Source organism: Daphnia pulex, chromosome 7, assembly GCF_021134715.1.
Source record: "Daphnia pulex isolate KAP4 chromosome 7, ASM2113471v1".
NCBI classification, from domain to species: domain Eukaryota; kingdom Metazoa; phylum Arthropoda; class Branchiopoda; order Diplostraca; family Daphniidae; genus Daphnia; species Daphnia pulex.
Genome location: NC_060023.1, coordinates 3,561,210 through 3,582,428, shown reverse-complemented (window position 1 = coordinate 3,582,428; position 21,219 = coordinate 3,561,210). Strand labels below are relative to the sequence as shown.

The 21,219-nt window shown below is 39.3% G+C and overlaps 4 protein-coding genes across 7 annotated transcripts; 3 read left to right on the top strand and 1 right to left on the bottom strand.

The window, feature by feature from the left end:
- The first annotated feature begins 822 nt into the window (after positions 1-822).
- LOC124197474 (profilin-like) lies at positions 823-2,732 on the top strand. The gene is made up of 3 exons (XM_046592967.1): positions 823-1,352; positions 1,854-2,025; positions 2,105-2,732. The coding sequence occupies exons 1-3, from the start codon at positions 1,242-1,244 to the stop codon at positions 2,200-2,202; spliced, it is 381 nt and encodes a 126-aa protein (XP_046448923.1). The 5' UTR covers positions 823-1,241; the 3' UTR covers positions 2,203-2,732.
- A 1,855-nt stretch (positions 2,733-4,587) lies between these two features.
- LOC124197467 (U2 snRNP-associated SURP motif-containing protein-like) lies at positions 4,588-9,724 on the bottom strand. Of its 2 annotated transcripts, none has more exons than XM_046592959.1 (21): positions 9,487-9,724; positions 9,321-9,414; positions 9,067-9,253; positions 8,881-9,008; positions 8,751-8,821; positions 8,522-8,687; positions 8,293-8,456; positions 8,163-8,222; positions 7,788-7,831; positions 7,293-7,397; positions 7,106-7,221; positions 6,935-7,049; positions 6,709-6,871; positions 6,373-6,639; positions 6,186-6,303; positions 6,003-6,125; positions 5,618-5,939; positions 5,406-5,553; positions 5,127-5,317; positions 4,947-5,021; positions 4,588-4,809 (listed from the first exon to the last, which is right to left on the bottom strand). In XM_046592959.1, the coding sequence occupies exons 1-21, from the start codon at positions 9,559-9,561 to the stop codon at positions 4,698-4,700; spliced, it is 2,844 nt and encodes a 947-aa protein (XP_046448915.1). In that variant the 5' UTR covers positions 9,562-9,724; the 3' UTR covers positions 4,588-4,697. The 2 variants fall into 2 exon arrangements, with proteins under 2 accessions (XP_046448915.1, XP_046448914.1); XM_046592958.1 differs by having other exon boundaries at positions 8,751-8,824; positions 9,487-9,721.
- A 1,591-nt stretch (positions 9,725-11,315) lies between these two features.
- LOC124197464 (phenoloxidase-activating factor 2-like) lies at positions 11,316-13,606 on the top strand. 2 transcript variants are annotated; one of them, XM_046592951.1, is made up of 10 exons: positions 11,316-11,458; positions 11,537-11,721; positions 11,807-12,102; positions 12,173-12,322; positions 12,385-12,407; positions 12,487-12,588; positions 12,658-12,894; positions 12,975-13,018; positions 13,087-13,244; positions 13,313-13,606. In XM_046592951.1, the coding sequence occupies exons 2-10, from the start codon at positions 11,538-11,540 to the stop codon at positions 13,466-13,468; spliced, it is 1,350 nt and encodes a 449-aa protein (XP_046448907.1). In that variant the 5' UTR covers positions 11,316-11,458; position 11,537; the 3' UTR covers positions 13,469-13,606. The 2 variants fall into 2 exon arrangements, with proteins under 2 accessions (XP_046448907.1, XP_046448908.1); XM_046592952.1 differs by having other exon boundaries at positions 11,324-11,458; positions 11,533-11,721.
- Positions 13,607-16,278: 2,672 nt separating this feature from the next.
- Positions 16,279-20,799, top strand: LOC124198542 (phosphatidylinositol 3,4,5-trisphosphate 3-phosphatase TPTE2-like). 2 transcript variants are annotated; one of them, XM_046594415.1, is made up of 15 exons: positions 16,279-16,914; positions 17,005-17,127; positions 17,357-17,506; positions 18,147-18,266; positions 18,408-18,413; positions 18,518-18,637; positions 18,700-18,743; positions 18,810-18,874; positions 18,965-19,107; positions 19,383-19,462; positions 19,528-19,773; positions 19,897-20,009; positions 20,128-20,223; positions 20,411-20,484; positions 20,604-20,799. In XM_046594415.1, the coding sequence occupies exons 1-15, from the start codon at positions 16,544-16,546 to the stop codon at positions 20,755-20,757; spliced, it is 1,905 nt and encodes a 634-aa protein (XP_046450371.1). In that variant the 5' UTR covers positions 16,279-16,543; the 3' UTR covers positions 20,758-20,799. The 2 variants fall into 2 exon arrangements, with proteins under 2 accessions (XP_046450371.1, XP_046450372.1); XM_046594416.1 differs by having other exon boundaries at positions 16,280-16,914; positions 17,011-17,127.
- The last annotated feature ends 420 nt before the right edge of the window (positions 20,800-21,219 follow it).

The following is a 21,219-nucleotide window of genomic DNA, read 5'->3' as shown; positions in this document are numbered from 1 at the left end:
CGGCGTCTCGTATATTTTATTCTACTCCGTCGTGGTATGCGGTGGTTTATGTATTACTTTTTTTTGTTTTGTTTTTCCCGGTCATAAGTTGTGGTTGTTTTTCCTAAGACAACTCGGAATCCTTCCGTCTTTTCTTGTAGAACCACCGTTTTCCGATTCACAACTGTTCCGTGATCAATCTCTTCTTCGAGGCCGTAGAAAAGGAATAGACGGTTCGGTTGTTCTTTTTCGAATAGATATCAACTAGCGCCACCGCCAAGCCTTGGCAACACGAAACCGGACACACGACGAACTTTTTGGCATGTCATAAATTCCAATGATATTGCGCTTGAATTGCCAGAATAAAGTATCAGCTCTCGTGTCATGTATGATTCATTATTAATTTCATGAAAAGACAATAGAAATGAAAATGGAATCAATTATTACGTGGCTAATGCTAGGCTCACTAGTAATGGGGCAAATGGAAATTTCTAGAACTATTTTATTGAGAGGCGGAGCTTGGCGGAGGAATTTCTAAAAATGGCAATATATTTCCGTTAACTGATTTATATTAACGGAAACTGTAAATGTAAATTTTTTTAAAATTGGAATTTATTTTGAAAACCATATGCATTTTTTTAAAAGGAGGAAAATAGTATATTAATTATTATATAGTGTTGTAACCGGTGTGTGTGTGTGAAAGATGATGAAAGAAAGGGAGAGAAACTCCCCCTTGGCCAGACAAAATGGCCGCCCAACCGGAAACCGGTGTATCCCTCTAGCGGGCTGTGTCAGCTGTTACCCCCCCCCCTTTCCCTTCGCTATTATCACAGCCAGCGCGCGCGTTTCTATAGTAGTACCCTCCCTCTTGGCCACCCTCTATAACATAGCCCACCCCAATCACCGGCTGCCTCTCTCTCTCTCCACCCGGCGTCTGGTTCGCAAAGCCTCCCAGCCATTTCCCCCCACTCTGCTAGTCTCTCCCGTCTCTTGACTGTACTCAGAGACGATTTTCGTTATCGAGACGGTTGCAGTGTGTTTCTCTCTCTCTTGCTCTTTCTCTTCTTCGTCCTGGCTGACACACACTGCAGCGGCACAGCAGCACAGTAAAAAAGCTGAGTTTGTATCCACATTTGCCATCAGTCTCCCCGGTTTCGCTCGCACAAAACTAGGCCAGTTTTCTCATCAGTTTTTGCGACTTTGGCGTCGTGTCCACTTGAAATCCCTTCGCTCTTCAAACACATTTTGTCCATCCTTTCATCATGAGCTGGCAAGATTACGTCGACAAGCAGCTCCTGGCTTCGGGTTTCGTCAACCACGCCGCAATCATCGGCACCGACGGTTCATTGTGGGCCAAATCTGCAGCTTTCAATGTAACTATTTGACACTCTTTTTTGTCTTTACTTTGTGTCAGTTTCGACTTTATTTTGGCGTTCGTACTGTCGTGTGTATGTGTGCCGAACTGGCGTTGAGGAGGGGCTGTGTGTCGTGCAATGTTAACCAAGAGACACGGCAGTCGCCATATATGGGCACGGTCTTGGCCAAATTTTTCTTGCCTTTTTCTCCTCTGCCAGACTACCTACTTGTCATTTGGGAAATTTGAAATTTCAATCGGCAGTTCAGACGATGAGTTTCAAGAGACACGAACGACATGATGACACGCCTTCCTCCCTATGCACGTACTCCAATGTGTCACCCTGCGTGCGTGAGTCAGTTGTGTAGGGGATCTCGACAGTCTTTTGGGCAACATCGGCGTTTGTGTGTGGGTGGAGATGCATAACATGCCATCCACACAACCTTTTGATTACTTCTCTGCATGTGTCCCATTTGCCATGTGATAAGTGACTCATCATTTTCCTATCTATTGTTTTCAGGTAACACCTTCTGAGCTGACCACCTTTGCAAACAACTACTCGTCTCCAGAATTTTTCCAGGCCAACGGCCTTACACTAGCTGGCATTAGGTTCATCTTTCTCTCAGGCACCGACAGGGTCTTGCGAGCCAAGAAGAACAAGAGTGGATTGCACTGCATGAAAACTGAGAAGGGTAAGTTTGAACACTTCTGATGCTTCCACAACCCTCCACCCCTCACATGCATGGCATTAACCATTGATTCTCTTTACAGCTATCGTGGTATCAATTTATGAGGAACCAACAACACCCCAGCAAGCTGCCAATGTAGTCGAAAAGCTGGGTGAATACCTCATGGGCCATGGATACTAGACAAGCAGAGGAAAGGGCCAGCACACAAAGGGAGCGGGGATAAGACCAGCCAGAAGTGAGAAAATCCGGACAAAATTTTGGATGCTTCAGACCAATCAATGGAGATCATTCAGCATCATCACCACTACTTCAATCTTATTAAAAAAAATTAATTTCCACTCAGTTTGTTAGATGGAGTCCAAGATTGATTCTTTCCCTTTCTCTTAAGTGGCATTTTTTTTTATTATTCTCTTTTCTTTGCTTTTGTAGAGATGATACATTTGCCCATTCCTTTGCGTCACTTCCCAATTTGATAAAAGAAAAGGAGGGAGTGGGTGTCATTTTGTCTGCGGTCGATTATTTCTTCTGATTCGTTTGAAATTTGCGAGCTAGCCAAGAGTTGGGAAGATTTGGGAATGTCTGGGGTCCCGATGTGGCATAAGTGTCGCTCCTTTTTGTGTTTCAGATCGTTTTCCACCCAGTCGTATTCAAAGCATGTTTTTTTTTGTATTTTTTTTTCTTTATGTTAAACTAAACAAATTACTCTCCCAGCCCTCCGTCTTAATTCTTTTTCTTCCATTGGAAATTTGATATTTATTTTAATTTTCTATTCTTTAAAATTCCGGCACTAATAAGAGCTAAAACATTAATGTACTCCTATTTTCTAGTCTGGTCTCCAGCCTCAAAGCCATCTGATGGGATTTGTATTCGTCAGATTGGAAGGAAAAGTGTGGAAAATTGAAATTCCCCGTCTCTCCTAGCTTCTGTCCTTTTTTCTAATTTTTTTCTACTTTTATTTTATTTTTTTTTGTCACGAAAGAAAAATTCGAGCGTCTGGCTTGATCTATAAATCTGTGGTTATACCTCTCGTCCAGCCCAACGAAGAACAAAAGATACGAAAAGAAACCAGTATGAAAACGTCAGCTGTAAATTTTTGTTTTTCAATCGCTGCGAGATCCAGTGGAAATTGAAACAGGATTTCCTTGAATATGATGAATGATTTATTACCATTGGGGTATTTTTTTTGGTGTGCTCAATACAGGTTCCAGACAGAACGCTTAATGTGCATGTGAACTCTTTTATCAGAAGGGCTAGAAGAAGAAGAAAAAACAAACTCGTTTGTCTCGCCATCCGTCTTTATTTTTTTTCCGGGGTAATCAGATATATTTTTGGATGGGCCGCTGTGGTTGTATACAGGCATGGCAAATGTCTGAAAGTTTAGTTTCAAATAGTAGCGACGACTCGATAAACTACTACCACAACGTCACTCATGTCCTCACCACTCGACATTGAAAATTTCCAACCGGCTTTCCTCCCCCCTCGTCTAGCTTACATGTCACACCTTCCAACTGTTTGTTTAGATCGTTAGCTCTTCTTCCTGTTGGGTTCACTGATCTTCTTCAGCTGGAAAGCAACTTCTAGCGCCCCTCCCTCCTTTATCTCTCTCTCTCTCTCTCTCTACAGCTTCACGTGCCCGCCCAATCCCCCCTTTATAGCTCCTCTTTTTTTTTCACTTATTCCAGCCATGGAATGCATCGTAACCGAGACTTCTTTTTTTTTCTTTTTTCTTATATTACTAATGGGTCCTCTTGTACCATCTTCTTATTTTCGTCATCAAACTGTGCTCCCCTTTTGCAATTAAGAAATAATAAAAGATTCGCGCGCGCGTGTTTGTGTGTGTATCAGTATCCAAACTATTTTTTCCTTTGCTCTGCCAATTTGAGAAAAAAAATCCCTCTTCTTCGGTGGCGGATTCTTCCTGTGGCAGAACCCCACCGATTTTTTTTTTCTTCCTTGCCCTCTTTTCTTATTTTTTTTATTTTTAATTTTTATTATTTTCTTGTTTGTCTCGGTTTCCTGTGGCTGTAACAATAAAAAAAAATTCCACCATTTGCTGAAACATAAGCGATTCCAAACTGTATTCTTTTCCGTTTGTTGTGTGTGCTCCTCGCCCTCGTTTACTTGTGTGTGATACCATCTGGTGTGTATGTGTGTGTGTGTGTGGCCAGAATGTGGTAGAGACGTGTGTGTCATTCTCCGAAGGGTGATTTGCACATAACCTCTATTTTTGGAGAGACTCACTAGTATACGAAACCTGGGAAAAAGCAAAAACAATATAGATCCATGTGTGGAAGTAGGTGAGCAGCAAGGCCAGAGTTGTGTTGCCCGGCTCGGACTTCAACTGCAGACAGCGTAAACATCTGTGACGCGTCCCAAGTGCGTTCACGTATAAGTGTGAGAGGGATTTAAAAACGAGGACGTCGTCCCGGCCAACGACCGCCGACCAGGTTCGTCTCGTTAACCAGGTATTTGCTCCCACACACACACACAGGGGCACGCAGGGGTAAACAGTCGAATTCCCGATCGGTCTATACGACAACTGGCCACGAAACGACGGCTGTTGGATACCGCTAGAAGGCAGATTGTATTGAATACCAAAAAAAGCAAAAGTTGAACAACATCCGAGGGAACACGAAATTTGGAAAACTGCACCACCAAACAGCAGTCGAATCGTTTCATTTCAAATTTTTGGATTTCTTCTGGTTCTTAGACGGCCTTCGTGGAGAAGTCGAACGGCTTCGAGAGCGGCGAGATCGTTTCGACGAGTCATCGCTTTTTGATCTTGACCTATAAAATGTAATCATCATCCATTTAGTAGTAGTAGTAGTAATGGTAGTATTCGGTAAACGCTATAAAAGGACTCTGCACGCAGCAGTCCTTTTAATCACGAAATCTATCGACACGCTGCGGATGAATCATCATACCTCCGGGGGGTTCTTCGTAAAGTGTGACTCGGACTGGACGACCTCGATGATCTCGTTCGTTTTGATCGCGATGACCTAAAGGCAGCATAATTACACGGATGGCCAACAAATCATTCATTTGGGGTGGGGTCAAATGTCAAATTTGGGCGTGTTCAAATGTCAAACGAAGTTTCGACTTACTTTCTTGGCGATCTGGAACGAGACCTTGATCTGGAAATTGAACGTCGTCTATCTTTTTCTTTATAACGTTCCCTGTCAGTTGCCTGTCGACCAGAACCACGATCTGATTTCTCGGTACTGTGAGGCGTGCGCCGTTCTCTAGATTCGCGATCTCGACCGTCAACTGTTTCTTGGGAACGATCCCGTTTTGACTGTAACACGAAATCAAAGAAGGGAACCAGTGATTAACATCGCCAATTTATACCAAGTATTAGATATAAAGAATCTATTCTTTTTAACCTTGCGTAAAAGATGTTCGCGGTATTGTTGAACTTGTTCTGAAACTGACATGCCCGGAATCTGATTATGTAGTCCGGCTTCGAGTTCATCTTGGTAGCGAACGACTTTCAGTTCAAGCTCTCGCAGTTTCCCACGTTGATCCTCATTCCTAAAACATTCAGACAAAATTGGGAGTCGGTCAAGCAAAATGTATTGTAATTAACAATTACTACCTAGAACCGGAGCTGTGTCGCGTTGCCTCTGGTGACGAGTCAAGGGGCGCACCGTCGAGATCTTCATCTGAAGCAGCTCCTCTTTGTTTAGTGCTCTCCAGATCCGCAAAGATGTCCTCATTATGTTTGGCTCTACTCTTTTTTCTTGACGGCTCATTTGACTCTGAATCGGGGTCGATATTGTCCCACTTGCTAGTGGCTACAACCGGCGCCGGTGTTTCCCATTTGGAAGTTGATGATGACTTAGTTTCACGTCTCCGGTCTCTTCGCACTACCGGTGAAGACGAGCTTTTTATCGGGACTCCGTCCAAATCTTCAGACACTAATAACATTTATAAAAATTTTAATAGGTGAATTAATTAATTATTATAAAAATCAATTTTACTAGGCACTCCATCAAAATCAGCGTCATATTTGTTTGATTTCGTAACTGTAAATGAACGAGCTGGAGAACTAGTTTGGAGTTTGACTGCACTCCTCAAAAGAGCCGCACCGTCCAAAGGTACACCTGAAAAAAGAAAAAATTATTAAATTACTTGTACTTCAAAAACTTGTATTTGAAATAAACCATCCAAATCTTCGGAATCACTGAGTGGAGCTCCGTCGATTGCTTCTGCATCGTCAAGTGGAATGCCGTCGACGTCTTCAACGTTGCCTGAAGTCCGTTGAGAAACATCTTGATCGGCCTTTAAAGAAATCAAAATAATTAATGAAGTGTTGGAAAGATTTAAAAATAGAAAAAAAAAAAAACTTACAGAGACAAGGCCCAGAAAGACATTTTGCAAATGAATGAGGAATTCGGCTGGATAGACATTCCATTCTTCCCAAGCTCGAAAGCAGAGCATAACTCGTTGTCGAAAAGCTTCGGCTTTCAATCGGCTCTCGGTCGCCTCGTACGCTTGATGCATATAATTGACTATTTCCACCATGTGTGACTGGAATCCCGAACGGAAACTGGAAGCATTGACCGCCTTTGCAGACGAGTTGTAAAGGACGTCTGATACCAAAAAAAATCTTCCCAACTGAAAAAAACAAAAACAAGATTAAATTAAGTAGGTTTCTTCCAACTTGGAAGTCACGACTTAAATTACCTTTTGAGGAATATAGGTTTTGACACTATTGAGTGACTCGGTAACGAAATCGATGATTTCCTCGTAAGCTTCGGCGTGCTCGATGCAAAAAATCATAGCTTCCGCTACTTTGGATTTTTCAGGAGTCAATTTTCTCAACATCAATTCTAGTCGTTTCTTTTGACTATGGATTTGAACGTAAATTAGAATTGCTTAATGAATTAGAAAAAATAATTGTAGTAAATACGATTTGCTGAGCGATCGTCGGCGACTCTCATCATCTTCCTCGTCGGACGAGAAAAGTTCGTCTGGCATGCCCTCAGAAAACGGGTTCATAGACGGGGGTTTCCAGATGGAACCGCCTATTAATTTTTAAAAATGAGCGCTGGATAATTTACAGAATAAAAAGAAATTTTACCTTTAAACATGCGAAAGTCTTCTGTGGACCACACATTACCAGACTCGCCTTGTAGGATTGAGAACAATTTCCAGCGATAGTAAATGTGAGCTGGACTCCGGTTTTCAAATAGAAACCTGATTGCAAAAGTAAAAAAGAAATAATAATTACTATCCAACAACATTTTTAGAAAAGACAATTTAGGTACCTGAATTGCTGGTTATCAATTTCCTTGTTCATCACCATGGCCTCAAGCATTGGGCCCTCTCGAACAACAGATTCGATCATTCGATGAATCAAACACAACAAATTTCTGTGTACGCCAGTTCCAGAAAACCAAGTTCAACATACGTATGACACGCACAAATGTCAATCGTACAGATTTACGTGGTGATAAAAATGAAAATGTTAAGATTAGCTACCGACTTAAAAAATTTTGTTCGATGATTTAAAAGAAGTGGGTCAATTGAAAAAGCAAAATTTCTTTCTTTTTTTTTTTGGTCAAGCATTCCGAGTGTTAGTTAAAAGTTTACAAAGGAATTAAATAAGACTTAAGGAATAGTCGCATTGGAAGAATGAAAAGAACAATGTGTTGTTCCTTCGTGACAAAACGTGTATACTCCCTGGGGCTCGGAGGGAGCAGGGTAATGTCACACAGCCGCGCAGCTTCAAGGTATTATGAGGCTTGATCTTTGTTACATACCTGTCTGTAGGGATAACCACTTTGACAACAGCCCTGGATATAATCTGCGAGAGAAGCAGCAAACCCGGGTGAAACATCAACATATTTCCAAACACACAATAGTATGAGAGCAGTGAGACACGAACAACGGTCTTCACTAGCCAAACGAATGCAACGCATGAAAACAAATTTTTGGCTGGGTTTCATCGCTTTCCGCCGAAGAACACAAATAGAAAAGATGAGACCTCCCAACGAAGCGACCGCACACAAAGCACTCGCTTCTTTTTATCCGCCGACCATGAGTAACAATGCCGGAACAGGCGGATAAAAAGTCTCGAGTCTTGTGTCAGTCATATTGCTGGGTTGATTGAAATAGCTTAGCCCATCCCCCAATACCTTGTTGAAGTTCTCCAACGCCTCGCCGTGTGTTGGGTAGGGTGTTCCGGGTGGCGGGATCTGTGACAAGGGAAATATTAATTTCAATTATGTTTGAAAGAACATCTAAGGTACTGCATACCAGCCATACCTGATCAATATCTTGTGGGGAGGGTATTGCATTAAAAGGCAAGCCGGTTGGTGGTGGAGGAAGCGTTTTTTCAAGTAATGCTGGCGGTATGTAAATCGGTCGAGCAGGAATTGGCAAGGCCTTCCCCCATCCGAGTTTCATTTCAAAAGACAGAATATCTTTACCTGTTGAAAAATAAACATTTGATATAAATGCATCGATGCAAAAAACGGAATATAAACTGTCAAACCGTTTAATTTTTTCATCGCTCTCTCTGCGTCTTTTCGGCACATAAAGGCTACGAATCCGCAATTTCGATTCCTTGCTTTCTCTTCCTCAGTTCGAGGCCACATGATTTTTACGCTGGCTAAAGGTCCATATTTTCCAAATGTGTCCATCAATTGTTGTTCTGTCATCTGCAAGGGACATTAAATTTATGTTAATAAAGTTGATAAAAACATGATTTATTTAAAACTTGCCTTAGGGTTGATATTGCCTAAATAAATGTTAGTGGTATTGGGATCTCCTACATCAAATGATCCTGTCTTTTCTTCTGAAACAAAAAAAGTGTGACAAATTTGCTACAAAATGCAATTACAATTTACATACCTATCAAGATTGATCCAAGAGCAAGAGAGCTTTTGCTAGTACTTGGAGAACTCACATTGACAGGCTCAAAGCGACTTGGTTTCAAGTGAGCTTTAACTTTGTGTCGTTCCTCTCTTTCTTCTTGGATACTGTAAGAAAATTTAATTGTAACATTATTTTTTAAATAAGAGAATAATCTAGTTTTACACTCTGAGTTCCTCTTTGAACATCTCAAGATTGCTCTTTTTCTTCTCCTTTTTTTGTAAACTTTTATCTTTTGATTCTTTAGATTCCTTAGATTCATTTGCCTTGGATCTTGTGGAGAAAGATTCTGCTAAGCTCGCCAATTTAGATGTTGGTTTATACAATTTGCCTTTATCTTTGGCATCTTCCTCTGCAAATTAAAATGAAAATATTAAGAAAAATGGCTATATTATAGCATTAAATGTGTAATCTGTTACTTCTTTGACCAGCATCATAGGTACCCGCTTTGACCCAAACTTTACTGACTTTGCTGGCATCTTCTTGAAATGTGGCTACAAACTCCTCAAATACCTAATAATAAATCCAATGAACAATAATATTGAATTATTTGAAGTTCAGCTTCTCCAAACAAATGTGTATCACCTCAGCAGCAGCTTCAATTTCTTCGCGCTTCTTGATTTCTTCGAGTTCTTTACGAGACAGTCCTCTTTTGGCCATTTTGACACAATACACTAATGTTGCAAGAATGTTAAAAAGAAGTTGAGTATCTTCTTATAATTTCACGTCATAGAAGGTTTAATTATATTTCGATCAATCCATCCCACAAGCACTTCATACTATTTCAGCCGATTCCAGCTCGCATCGGCCAAAACAGCGATGCCAATCATTATTATTTTTCTTTTTTGGTCGAGGAATAACATAACACAGAATCAGATCGGCCAATCGGCACATCGCCAACATGAGTCATGAGTATATGAATATGACAACTAAAATTTCGTTGATTTTCGCGTTAGGAAAAAAACATGTAGTATATGTCGTAAAACTGCACCCAATTGTCACAAATGTTTATTACATTGTGTAACAGGCGAGGCCGGCAGTCAGTAGGATCAAATCTGGTGGAGAAGAAAATGCGCATGAGGGCAACACGCGAGCCATCGGCCCCAAAACATGTAAAATTTGTTACAGCCTTATTACAGGGATGATAAATTCCATTGTTTGATGTCACCGTGAAATTGAATGGACTCCAATATCGTCGTATTCCATTGTCGAATCTTTCTTGATTATTCTTGCATAAAATTGCGTTTAAACATTATTACAGAAAGGAACAAGAAATCACAATTTATTGTATAGCGAAAGTCCCAAAAATATTCAACATCACCACTTTTTGTTACTAGGGTAATTTAAAATCAGAAGAAATTATAATGGAATCACCGTAAAATTTTTCCTAATTTAATACTCATTATCCCTAAAGTTTCATTGTTTTACACAATAACTGTTTAATAGCGGAAGTTTTCACTAATACCTCGTTAAATATAACGTTATGTTCTGTTAATTGTACTAATTGTAAATTTCCGTGCATGGCCTAAGTCCCGGCCGAAACAAAACAGATCCACATGAAAGGGTTTTCCAACTTATATAATATACATGCTTACAGAACATCAAAAGCATTCCGTTATTTTGTTATTTCTAGTTTGGGAAATTTTCATTTTGGGTACAACTCGATAGTGACGTTGGGTTTTTCCATATTACATTGCAGTTTTGGCTAGTATATGCATGTATCGTGTATCCTAATTTCCCTTTCCATTATCCCTGAATACAATAAAAGAACGACATTTTTTTCTATGCACGTGTCAAATGAATGGGAAATTTTGATTACAAAACGAATTAACTATTGTGTGTCGAAATTCATACAGCTCATTCAGGTAACCCAAAACTTATCTAATCTTGCAATTAACGAACAATTTTGCTCTATTGCTCATATATTCTCTCCCAAAATTTTTTTTTAAACTTAAATTTAAAACAATTCCGCCAAATTTTTTTTTTTTGCTGATGACCGGTTGATGGCTCTACACTTGGGTTTGCGGTGCCAAGGTGTGTTAGCAGAAGCTAAAAAAGACCTTGAGCTTGACTGACTGCTTTCTCTCCAAAAAATAGCCTTGAGGAAAAAACTGGGGAAGGATGAGGGGAAACCGGAGAACCTCAAACTATAAAGCGATAATATTGATTCGAAATATACGCATGCAGCCTAATGCAACTACAACAAATAGTAAAGCAAATGCCATATGGAAATGACTCGTCATTTAGCTATTGGCACATCCGGTTGATGATAACAAAGGCTTTATAAGTGAACCGCACACATGGTTGAACAACCTAAATTAAATCACCTGATGAGCCGAGAGGGAAAAAAAATAACGTGTACACTCACCTTGGGAAATCCCGACAAAGTCACGTGACCCTCCAACTGAAAAACCAGTTTCTATTGGTTCCAGGAGTTGGTAACTAGCTGGTCTCTTGTGTTAACAGTGTGTGCTGGAGGATAAATCAGCCAGTATATAAAGCAACAGCCAGAGTCAGATCATTCAACAAGTTTCTTCTAAGAGAACTTGAACTCGAGGTAAGACAACTTTAAGTGCTAAATATCTTTTTTAAAAATTATTAACAACAACATTTTCATAATCATTTATTTAGACAGAATGAAAGTAAGTGCTGCGTTAGTATTCGTTGTCTTTGTGTCGTCGGTGGTAGCCAAGCCACAAATTTCATTTGGGGAAGAGGAAGAGCCAGTTCCTGTAGATTTACCCAACACGTCTGTAGATGCGTTGGGTACTGACGATGAGTTGGTCCACACTCGTCTAGGTCTTCTCGCCGGCTATCTCAGTAAATTAATAATTTGATTTCCCATTTTTCGTTTATGAGATAGTACGAATTCTATAAGCCTAATTTAATATGTTTTTATTTGTAGATCTAGAAGCTGTCCCCGGTTCAGCTCCTATTGGTGAACAGAAGAAAGATCCAGCTCTAAAACCCAATCCTTACATTCCCGAAGAAGATGTTTCTGGAAAACAGTCTGGTCAGTGCTTGTGCGTTCCTGTAGGGAAATGCGCCAATCCTGCACCGGGAAATATTCCTCTTCCACCACCTGGCTCCGGACCACTCCCTCCCCCACCCATACCTGGACATTCGCAACCTCCCCCTAACAATATCCCACCTGTCAATACGGACGGTGCCGGCCTCATCGACGTGCGCATCGTCAATAAGGTAAGCGAGAATATTAAATTCTAGACAGAGGAATAAAAACGGTTATTGTAAGAATCTGTTCAATTTTTAGCCAGCTGGAGTTCGTTGCCAGAATTCATTCCAATATTGCTGCGTCGCAAATAATCCATTCCCTGTTGCTCCACCTGCTGCCCCAGTGCAAGGAAGTTGCGGACGATCAAATATTATCCCTACTCCTGGATACAATTTAGACACTACTCAGGTAATAACTGATCAGTAATGATTTATCAGAAATTTGAAAACTATAACTATTTTTCTCTTTAGGCTAAATTTGGCGAATTCCCATGGTGAGAAAGCATTCCTTCAATTACAAAGGAGTATGATGTTATAAAGAAAATGTTGATTAATTGTTTATTTTCCCTGTAGGATGGTTGTTATTTTAGGTCCAAACAACAACTATGTCGGAGGTGGTGTGTTGGTCAGCCCTCGACACGTTGTTACAGCCGCCCACAAAGTCGCTAACTTTGGGTAAGAATTTTGATTAAAATTTGATATGCTAAAATTCTGACTGACTCTTTTCTTTTCTAAAATTTATAGTGCTGGAACTGGCCTGAAGGTTAGGCTAGGAGAATGGGACGCTAAAGCTAATGTCGAGCCTCTGAAATACGTCGAATTGGGCGTAACCCGCGTCAAAGTGAATCCATTTTTCAACCGTGCCAACCTGCAGAACGACATCGCTGTTTTGACTTTAGAGCAGCCAGTCAATTTGGCCTCAACACCTCACATCAACCCAGTTTGCCCATCAAATTTCCAAGCCAACTATGTTGGCAGAAGGTATGTAACGAAGAGTTATTGAAGATAACTGACTTCGATAAAAATGGATTTTAATTTTGATATTTTTTAATAACTAACAGATGTTGGGTGACCGGATGGGGCAAAGACGCATTTGGACCACCAGGTAAATTTTTTGAGTTTTAAAATTCAGTTAAAGTTCAAATTTTTTAAATGTTCTGGTTATTTGATTAGGAAATTTCCAATATATCTTGAAGAAAGTTGATGTCCCAGTTTTGGATGCCAACGATTGCGAACAGCGTCTCCGAAGAACTCGCCTTGGTCCTCATTTCCAGCTAAGCCGATCAAGTTTCGTGTGTGCTGGTGGTGAACAAGGAAAAGACGCTTGCACGGTAATTATAATTGATACTTTGAACGATAAAATATCGACAGCCTTCTTACGTGATTTTATTGTGTTTAGGGCGATGGCGGCTCACCTTTGGTCTGCGAGGTGAACGGAAGAGCTGAGCTCGTTGGACTCGTCGCTTGGGGAATTGGATGTGCCGAACAAAGTCTACCCGGTGTCTACGTAAACGTCCGAAGTTTTGCTGATTGGTTGAATTCCGAGCTCGTGTAATCATCCTGATGATATTGCCGCTGTCCACCTACATTTTGCTTGCCTATGCTGTTTCACGTGCCTATTATATTTCTGCGAATTTTCAAAACGTACACACCTTCCTATGAAAATGGGGCAATAAATTATTTCCCCACCATACATATGCGTTTGGTTGATTTAATTTTTTTTTTAATGCGGAAAAATACTAAAGATCCAAGAAAACTTCGATTCGATGCCATGTATTTCTCTATAGTGTGCTAAATAGCTAAATTAAGAGTGCTAATATTCTTAGTAGAACAAAAAATTATTGCCGGAATTCAGCAAAATATATATTTTTTATTTTTCTAATTCGACGACCTTATACGCGATTATTCAAGAAAAACATTTTTTGAGTCTATTCCCTTATTGCTACAATTTCCCGTCAGTAGGACAACAGAAATATGCCATGAAAAAGGCACTTGTATTTTCAAACTTTTAAAATTAAGTGAAAGGAAAGATAAAGTTAGATGTAATGTATAGGCTACCTTTAATTCGAATGCTAACTTTTGCAATGAAGTATACATTTAAAAAAATAAATAGATACATATACATCCACTAAAAGCTATATTTTCGGAAAGAGCTGGGAATATTTGCTCATTGATTTATACGTCAAAAAAGATCACATGATGTGATTAAAGCTATCACCACTCCTTTGTTTTTGCGTGTATTGCGGGAGTTTCAGACAGGATAATCGAGAATGAACTGATTTTCGAAAATCGGTTGTCACATGCTATGTTGACGATTCATCAACACGTGATGGCCATTAATTTTTCTTGTAGTAATTGCGACAACCATAACATTTTATCCTCTTTAAAAAAATCGACAGATTGCTACGCTGGCACAAATTTAAGCCAAGTGTCACTTTTGAGTTTTGACGATGCAAATAACCAATTAAGTAATTGTCGCAAGGTATTAATTTCTTTTGTACATTATTTGTTAAATTGTAAATTAACGAAAAACGAAATTTAAAAATAATTTTGTCAAGTTAATTTTCCCCAAATCTACAATAAATGGCCAGTTTAACAACTGCTGGTGAAGTTTCGGTTAACGGAGTGCATATACAAGTGCATATATAGACTAGACCAAGCGGATATTCAACAAACTAAAAACCCAATTTCACAATGGCAAACTTCGAAAAAGTGAAAATGGCCACTTCAAAATCGATCAGATTCTTGTCGTCCAAAAGAGATTCGATCGTATTCCTGATTCTGTTGATTGTGTGGACGTGTTTGCTCTTCGTTTTCAAGAAACCTGACCATCAATCAGACACGGTTCAAATAATCTGCAACGACAAAATTTACATAAACCACCCGATGGCATCACCGGAAAGGATAGAATGTAAACAATTATGCCTCTTCTTTGGACTCATTTGGTCTTCTGTAAACTTTGCCAGCATTGATTTCCTCAACGAATGGGGCAAAATAAAAAAAAGGACGACTTTTCTCAAGTTTTGCTATCGCCCTCTACTTTGGATCGCAACATTATTGACTGGACTCGTTCTCGTCTGGATGTGGAGTAACAATCGTTATTATTCCGAAAGATTGGCTCCGAACTTCTTGGCCGCCTGCCAACCACTCGATCTGTTTTGCAGTCCCGACAGTATTGTTCGGGTGAAGTGTACAACACCTGCTGGAATGTGGATGCCGGCCCTATCCGATTCGCTGCCCAAATTAGCAGCAATACAAGCTTACCTGATGGTAATAACATTCGTCAAGATGGCACACTTCGTGCTCTTGGCGGTATCAAACACACAGATGGAGTTCCGCGTTGCATCGATTGTCTGGGGCCTGGTGGTATTAGTCATCAATGTAGCGGTTACCTTGGCCAGTGCTTGCTTGATTATCAACTGCAACGATGCAAGTGTCAACATTGATTTCGTTTCCGGCTACATCAAGAGCGCTATTGTTGCTGGCTTTTGGCTACTGGGGGAATACTATTGGAGGCAGAGTGGAATTGAAGATCCAACACTTCCACGTCATTGGAATGACCCCATCCCACCACAAACTGGTCAAATTCCTACCAACCTGACACCAGAACCCGCCACAACTTCGTTGGACGAACCTCTTGCGGCAACAGGATCAGCAACCATTTACCCGAATCTGCCACCAGAAGATGAAAATCCCCCCCGTTACGAGGACTTGGTCACCCGATACTAAACGTTCGGGAAAGCTATACCAATTATGATCCATATGTCGCCAAGAAACGTTATATTGTCTGAATTTATGTGTGACGATCGAATTCAATAAAATAAATTTCAAGTTCATTTAATTTGTTATTTCGAAATTAGCCTAGACTTACTTATTATTGCAACAGAAAGATTTTGTTAAACATCAAATCGCCATTGATCGCTATTCCGTTACAGAAGTAAAACTTTTACACAATTCAGAATAAAACTGAAGGAAATAAAAAGAGAAAGTTAGTTTTTCTTTTTATGATATTCTAACTTGCACCCATACTCACGCACTAAATAAAATAAATACATCGAAGAACTACATGCTGAATAATCGGAAAGAACTGGGAATATCCGCTTTCGGCTTGTTTAAATGTTGTTATTGTGGCTCTAAAACGCGCTAGATCACATGATGATGTGTTTACAGGTATCATCACGAGTGCGTTTTGTTTTTGCGTGTATTTCGAGACAGGATCATCGAGAATGAACTGATTTTGGGAAATAAGTTGTCACATGTTGACGATTCGTCAATACGTGACAATACTCATTCATTTTTCTTTTACATGCGATAGCTATAAATTGTTTTTCTTCTTTTAATTTGTGTTGGCGGATAGTTTTCTTAGTCTTTATGTTTATTTTCACGAGGCAGAAGGATGATCGAGCTGCCGAAATGGATTTCTCTTTGTCGCCAATGCAAAATAAAAGAACTTTCGGCTGGAAGTGGCTGAACAGTTTACACATTCACCACTTGAATAACGGATCACCTGACTATAGTCGCAAACAGGTATTGTGCAACCAACAACTCTTCTCCAAATCTTCTCTGGATAATTGAGTAAAATAGAAATTATGTGACGTGTTTAAAAAGAATTGTCAATTGTCAAAAAAACATGAGTTCCAATGCGCTTAGTGGTGGTTTAGACAACCCTTGTTTCGTCATCGACTCGCCCGAACTGTCGATTCAATCATTACAAGAATTGGGTACGCAACATATTCAGATCGATTCTGGTGATGATGCTCAAGGGGAGAATTTTGATTGTGCATCATCTTTGTCCAACGGCAGTGAAAAGTATTCGTTGGAAAATGCGCCTCCCGTATTAACTAGGACAAGTATCAGTACAAGTACTACATCTAGTGCTCCGCTGGAACATTTGGAAAACTTTCTAAGCGATGCTCGATCCAGCTTGGACGATTCTCCAGTTGCTGCCCTAAGGAGACTTAGCGTGGTGAAATTTGATCCACCTGAAGAGGGTTACTTAAGGTATTAACTTCAAACTATATATTTTTAAAAAGTTGCATGAAAGAATTATGTGTGAATAGTGTTCAATAGATAAACATTTTCCTCTGCAAGGTACAGATCGCCAATAATATGGAAACTTGATCGTCTAATGCAAAGCTTTCCAGTCAACCTTCTGACCACTCTTTGCATTTTGTCTGATCTCGGAGTCGTAGTTGCAGACGTCATTGTGAACAGGTATTATATAATTTCAACAGCAGTTGTTGGTGTCTGCTGATTCACTTCGTAAAATCCCTCATGAACAAAAAGCAATAGCCTTTTCCTTGCCATTCTGGAAATTAAAGTACATCATCTTTCACGCACTCAAACATGCGCGCGTATATTTGCAGTTTATCTTATATTGAATTAGCGCGCATTCGATTTGGTTGTATGACACTGATTGTTGTTTTTATTTATTTCGTTTTAGTCTGGTATACCAGATAGAAGTTTCAGGAAGCGCTGACAGCATCACAAATGGATCGAACGTCATCTACGTACGAGATAACTACGTCATAACGGATTTCATTTTGTCTGTTTACTTGCTTATTGAGCTTCTTCTACGTATCGTCGCTGTAGGGTAAACTTACGAATTATTATGGAGAGCGTGGAGACACCGAGACAGCCTCTTTTTTTCTAATGTAATCATTTGAAAGAATTTACAATTTCCTTTAAATCTTACCCAAGCGGTTCATTTCGGGGAAAACATATTTAAAACCCCGTTTAGTAGATTTTTAGTTTATTACTGGTATTTTATTGTTATATTAGCCATTTAATGACTTTCAACTGAGAATCCTTTGAAGTGACTAAAAATTATTATTTGAAAAAAGAATTATCGCAGATTATAAAAAAAAGAAATTATGGTTCCATTTTTTATTATGGTTATTAACCATGATAGCAACCGCTAGGGTAACGACAGCGCAATAAATAATCAGGTTAATTTTGTAGCAGATAGGAAAAAAAAGTCTTATAGAAATAAGTGGCTGTCTACGGGCTCCGTTACGATATTAATATTTTTTTTCTTTTTGTGTGGAATGGAATGAAGGTAAAAGGTAAATGGACGACTCTGACGATTATGCTTCCAAAGTAACGAAACTGCGTTTGGAACCGCACACTGAATTACAGTATATATGCACAATCGTCAGAGCTCTTCCTAACCTTTAACTTCAGTTTCTAATCAAAAAGGTGTTGAAATGACTATATATATTTAAATACATCAGATTAATCCCTTTTGTTCAACAATGGCACAATGACTTGGATGCCTTGGTGACTTTTTCGACCTTCATTTTCTCCTTGGTTGATTTGATCGTTGATGACACCCCGACATCCAACGGCTTACAGTAAATCTCCCTTATTGTAGTTTATTCATTAGATTTCATATAGAGTTGGCTTCGGAACTTCGGACGTTAGCCAACTCTATTGAATTTGCCTATAGTTTTGATCCATTCAGTGCAATGAACAATTTTACGTTTTATTTCCAGATACCGGTACTATTTTGCTAGACAAACGACGATCTCTGTATAGAGGATGTTGCAAAGCAGGCACAAGAATTTTTCTGATCGTATTATACTGTGTGTGATGGATTGCGCAGGCTGCTGCAAACCGCTAGATTGTGCCGTCTGTTCAGAATCGTGCGCGTATTCAGAATTTTTACTATGCAGAGGCGCTTGGCCAATGCTGCTAGGCTAATGGTCTCTAGAAACAAGCGCAGGTAAGACATGCGAATCGAAAATTAATTGGTTCATTGATTCACGCTTATTATTCCGAGTAAAGATACCAGTACGACGGATTTGATTTAGATTTAACATATGTCACAGGTAACTCTAATGAGTTTGGAAATATATGATTATTTAAGTTCTGTTCATGAAAAGTTTTCATTACAGATAAAATCATTGCGATGAGCTTCCCATCTTCAGGAAAAATGTCCTTTTATCGGAACCCAATGTCTGTATGTCAAAACATACTGTGGTTGTGTCTAATTGCGGAGCTATTAAATATTTAAATTTTTCAACAATTACACACCGATGTTCTTCAATAGGAAGTCGTCCGACTTTTGGACACAAAACATCCAAATCGCTACAAGGTTTACAATTTATGCAGTGAGCATAGCTACAGCCCGTCCTATTTTCATGGGAGAGTTGCAAATTTTCCGATCGACGATCACAATGTGCCAACTTGTAGGTAAATACGACTAGTTTATCTTTCTTTTCAGCTAATTACCGTGTGATTAATGTACAAAAATTCAAATACTAGAACCTTAAATAGGAAAACAGAAGTTGAGTTTCTTACCTCTCAATAATTTTTTTAAAATCCTGCTATTCCATTTATACATACAAAATAATAATAAGATTGGGGCCAAAGAAAAATTTACAAAAATCATTTGGTTTCTTGAAACTCAGGGAAAATGAATTTTATAAGGTTTCATAATAATAAGACGATTATACTAAATTAATTAGGCAAATGATTGAATTTACTACGAGTGTTCGCAACTGGTTAGAATCTGATCCCAACAACGTGATTGCTGTTCATTGCAAAGGTAAAAAGTTCGTTTTCATTCGCCAACAAAAACTAAATCAATAATCTTCATTTTTCCGCGTTCAGGTGGAAAAGGTCGTACGGGAACCATGATATGCGTTTGGCTTGTGGAAGCGGAACTTTTTCTGAAGGCAGAGGATTCTTTGGTTTACTTTGGATCACGCAGAACCGATACCCGATACGGACATTCGTTTCAAGGCGTGGAAACCCCTTCGCAGTGCCGATACGTACACTATTACGAAAGGATTAAAGAAAACGGAGGGGATTTACCACCAGATAAAAAAGTCCATCTACGAAAAATACGGATGGAAGGTGATGACTAATACTTAAATGCGAGCTTAAATGTCTCATATTCTCTCCGAAGAAATTAAGCCAATTTTTACACGTATCAAAACATTCGTCTAGCAGCTTATTATTTGATGTGACATTTTCTAGGTATTTCACAGCTGGGAAAGGGGGACGGCTCAGATTTTACCGTTGAAGTTTATGATAACCGAGGCACATCTCCCGTGTTCCAGGCCGATTTTCGGAAACAACATTGCTGCCAGGTTATTGGATTGCTTCACACTTATTTTAAACTTCAATCCATAAATGCATAATTACCATCGCTCTAAAGAATGCAAATTTCCTTTATTTTTTAAAATAATGATTTCATAAATATTTCAGACTATTTTCCTAGCAAGAGAGGAAGCCGTCGAATGCTTATTAAGCAAGGCACCACCTATTCAGGGGGACGTGCAGATCATAATCCGTCATCGATCGGTAAAGGAAATTTTACTTAGGGTTCCTGAAAACAAAGAATGACCTTGTGCGGTTTCACATTTTTATTAAACCACATAATATGGCTGGACATAAAAAATATGTCTTTAATTTATTTAATCTTTTTGCTTTTTACTTTCTCACCCACAATAATCATCTGCATTGAAATCAACGTGGATACGCTGATTAGAGGAGCGTGCCTAGAGGCTACATGAATGCTGTTCTTTACTTCTGGTTCAATTGCAGTTTCATAGAGAACAACAGGTGTGCATAATCTTCATTTGAATAATGCAAGCTTAGTAACAAAATTCACTTTTCAAATGACTACAAAACTTAAATTTTCATATTAACTTTTTGATTATCAACGGACGGAAATCTTCCAGGCTACGGTTAAAACGAGAAGAACTGGACAATCCACACAAATCCAACACTTGGCGGTATTTTACACCTGATTTTGTCGTTCAGCTAGACTTTAGCGAGTGCAATCGAATAGATGCGGATGCAAGTTTGTCCGTGACATCACCCGAATTCTTATAAAATGTGATGAAGTGCTTTTAATAAATTTTAATGAAATATTGATCATTATTTTAAATCGGAAATCCGGCTACATAATAAACGATATGAAATAATGAGTCAGCAATTTGACGCGTGCCAACATTGATTGAAATTTTTTTACCCTTGGGTAAACTGTGCGGCCGTAGGGTTATTTGGGATCGTCCCATCATCTTTAGTTTATATCTGGAACTGGAAGGCAGCAAATATGTTTGGATGACCAAAATTAATGTAACGGGACAGTTTTGCGTAAATTATTTTGTTAACTCCTCGTAATTGTAAGTCAATTTACCCTTAAGAGAGTTTGCAGACTGTGTGATACGTTGTAATAATTCATTAATTCTTGAAAGGTGCCGATCGGTGTTCTTCGTGTAATACATAACACACCCGCGAGAGGCTCTGATTAAAGGCTCCGATCAAAAGTTCCATTTTTCATGAGGAAAATTT

What these genes read in the sequence shown, in the direction of transcription:
- LOC124197474 (XM_046592967.1), top strand. Translation starts at nt 1,242, where the DNA reads ATGAGCTGGCAAGATTACGTCGACAAGCAGCTCCTGGCTTCGGGTTTC. An exon ending in CCAAATCTGCAGCTTTCAAT is followed by an intron (nt 1,353 to 1,853) that starts GTAACTATTTGA and finishes TATTGTTTTCAG; the next exon opens with GTAACACCTTCTGAGCTGAC. An exon ending in CTGCATGAAAACTGAGAAGG is followed by an intron (nt 2,026 to 2,104) that starts GTAAGTTTGAAC and finishes TTCTCTTTACAG; the next exon opens with CTATCGTGGTATCAATTTAT.
- LOC124197467 (XM_046592958.1), bottom strand. Translation starts at nt 9,561, where the DNA reads ATGGCCAAAAGAGGACTGTCTCGTAAAGAACTCGAAGAAATCAAGAAG. An exon ending in TGATTTTGATGGAGTGCCTA is followed by an intron (nt 5,940 to 6,002) that starts GTAAAATTGATT and finishes AAATGTTATTAG; the next exon opens with TGTCTGAAGATTTGGACGGA. An exon ending in CGTTCCAGATCGCCAAGAAA is followed by an intron (nt 5,022 to 5,126) that starts GTAAGTCGAAAC and finishes TGCTGCCTTTAG; the next exon opens with GTCATCGCGATCAAAACGAA.
- LOC124197464 (XM_046592951.1), top strand. Translation starts at nt 11,538, where the DNA reads ATGAAAGTAAGTGCTGCGTTAGTATTCGTTGTCTTTGTGTCGTCGGTG. An exon ending in ACGTGCGCATCGTCAATAAG is followed by an intron (nt 12,103 to 12,172) that starts GTAAGCGAGAAT and finishes TTCAATTTTTAG; the next exon opens with CCAGCTGGAGTTCGTTGCCA. An exon ending in AGACGCATTTGGACCACCAG is followed by an intron (nt 13,019 to 13,086) that starts GTAAATTTTTTG and finishes TTATTTGATTAG; the next exon opens with GAAATTTCCAATATATCTTG.
- LOC124198542 (XM_046594415.1), top strand. Translation starts at nt 16,544, where the DNA reads ATGAGTTCCAATGCGCTTAGTGGTGGTTTAGACAACCCTTGTTTCGTC. An exon ending in GCAGACGTCATTGTGAACAG is followed by an intron (nt 17,128 to 17,356) that starts GTATTATATAAT and finishes ATTTCGTTTTAG; the next exon opens with TCTGGTATACCAGATAGAAG. An exon ending in TCATAATCCGTCATCGATCG is followed by an intron (nt 20,224 to 20,410) that starts GTAAAGGAAATT and finishes TACGCTGATTAG; the next exon opens with AGGAGCGTGCCTAGAGGCTA.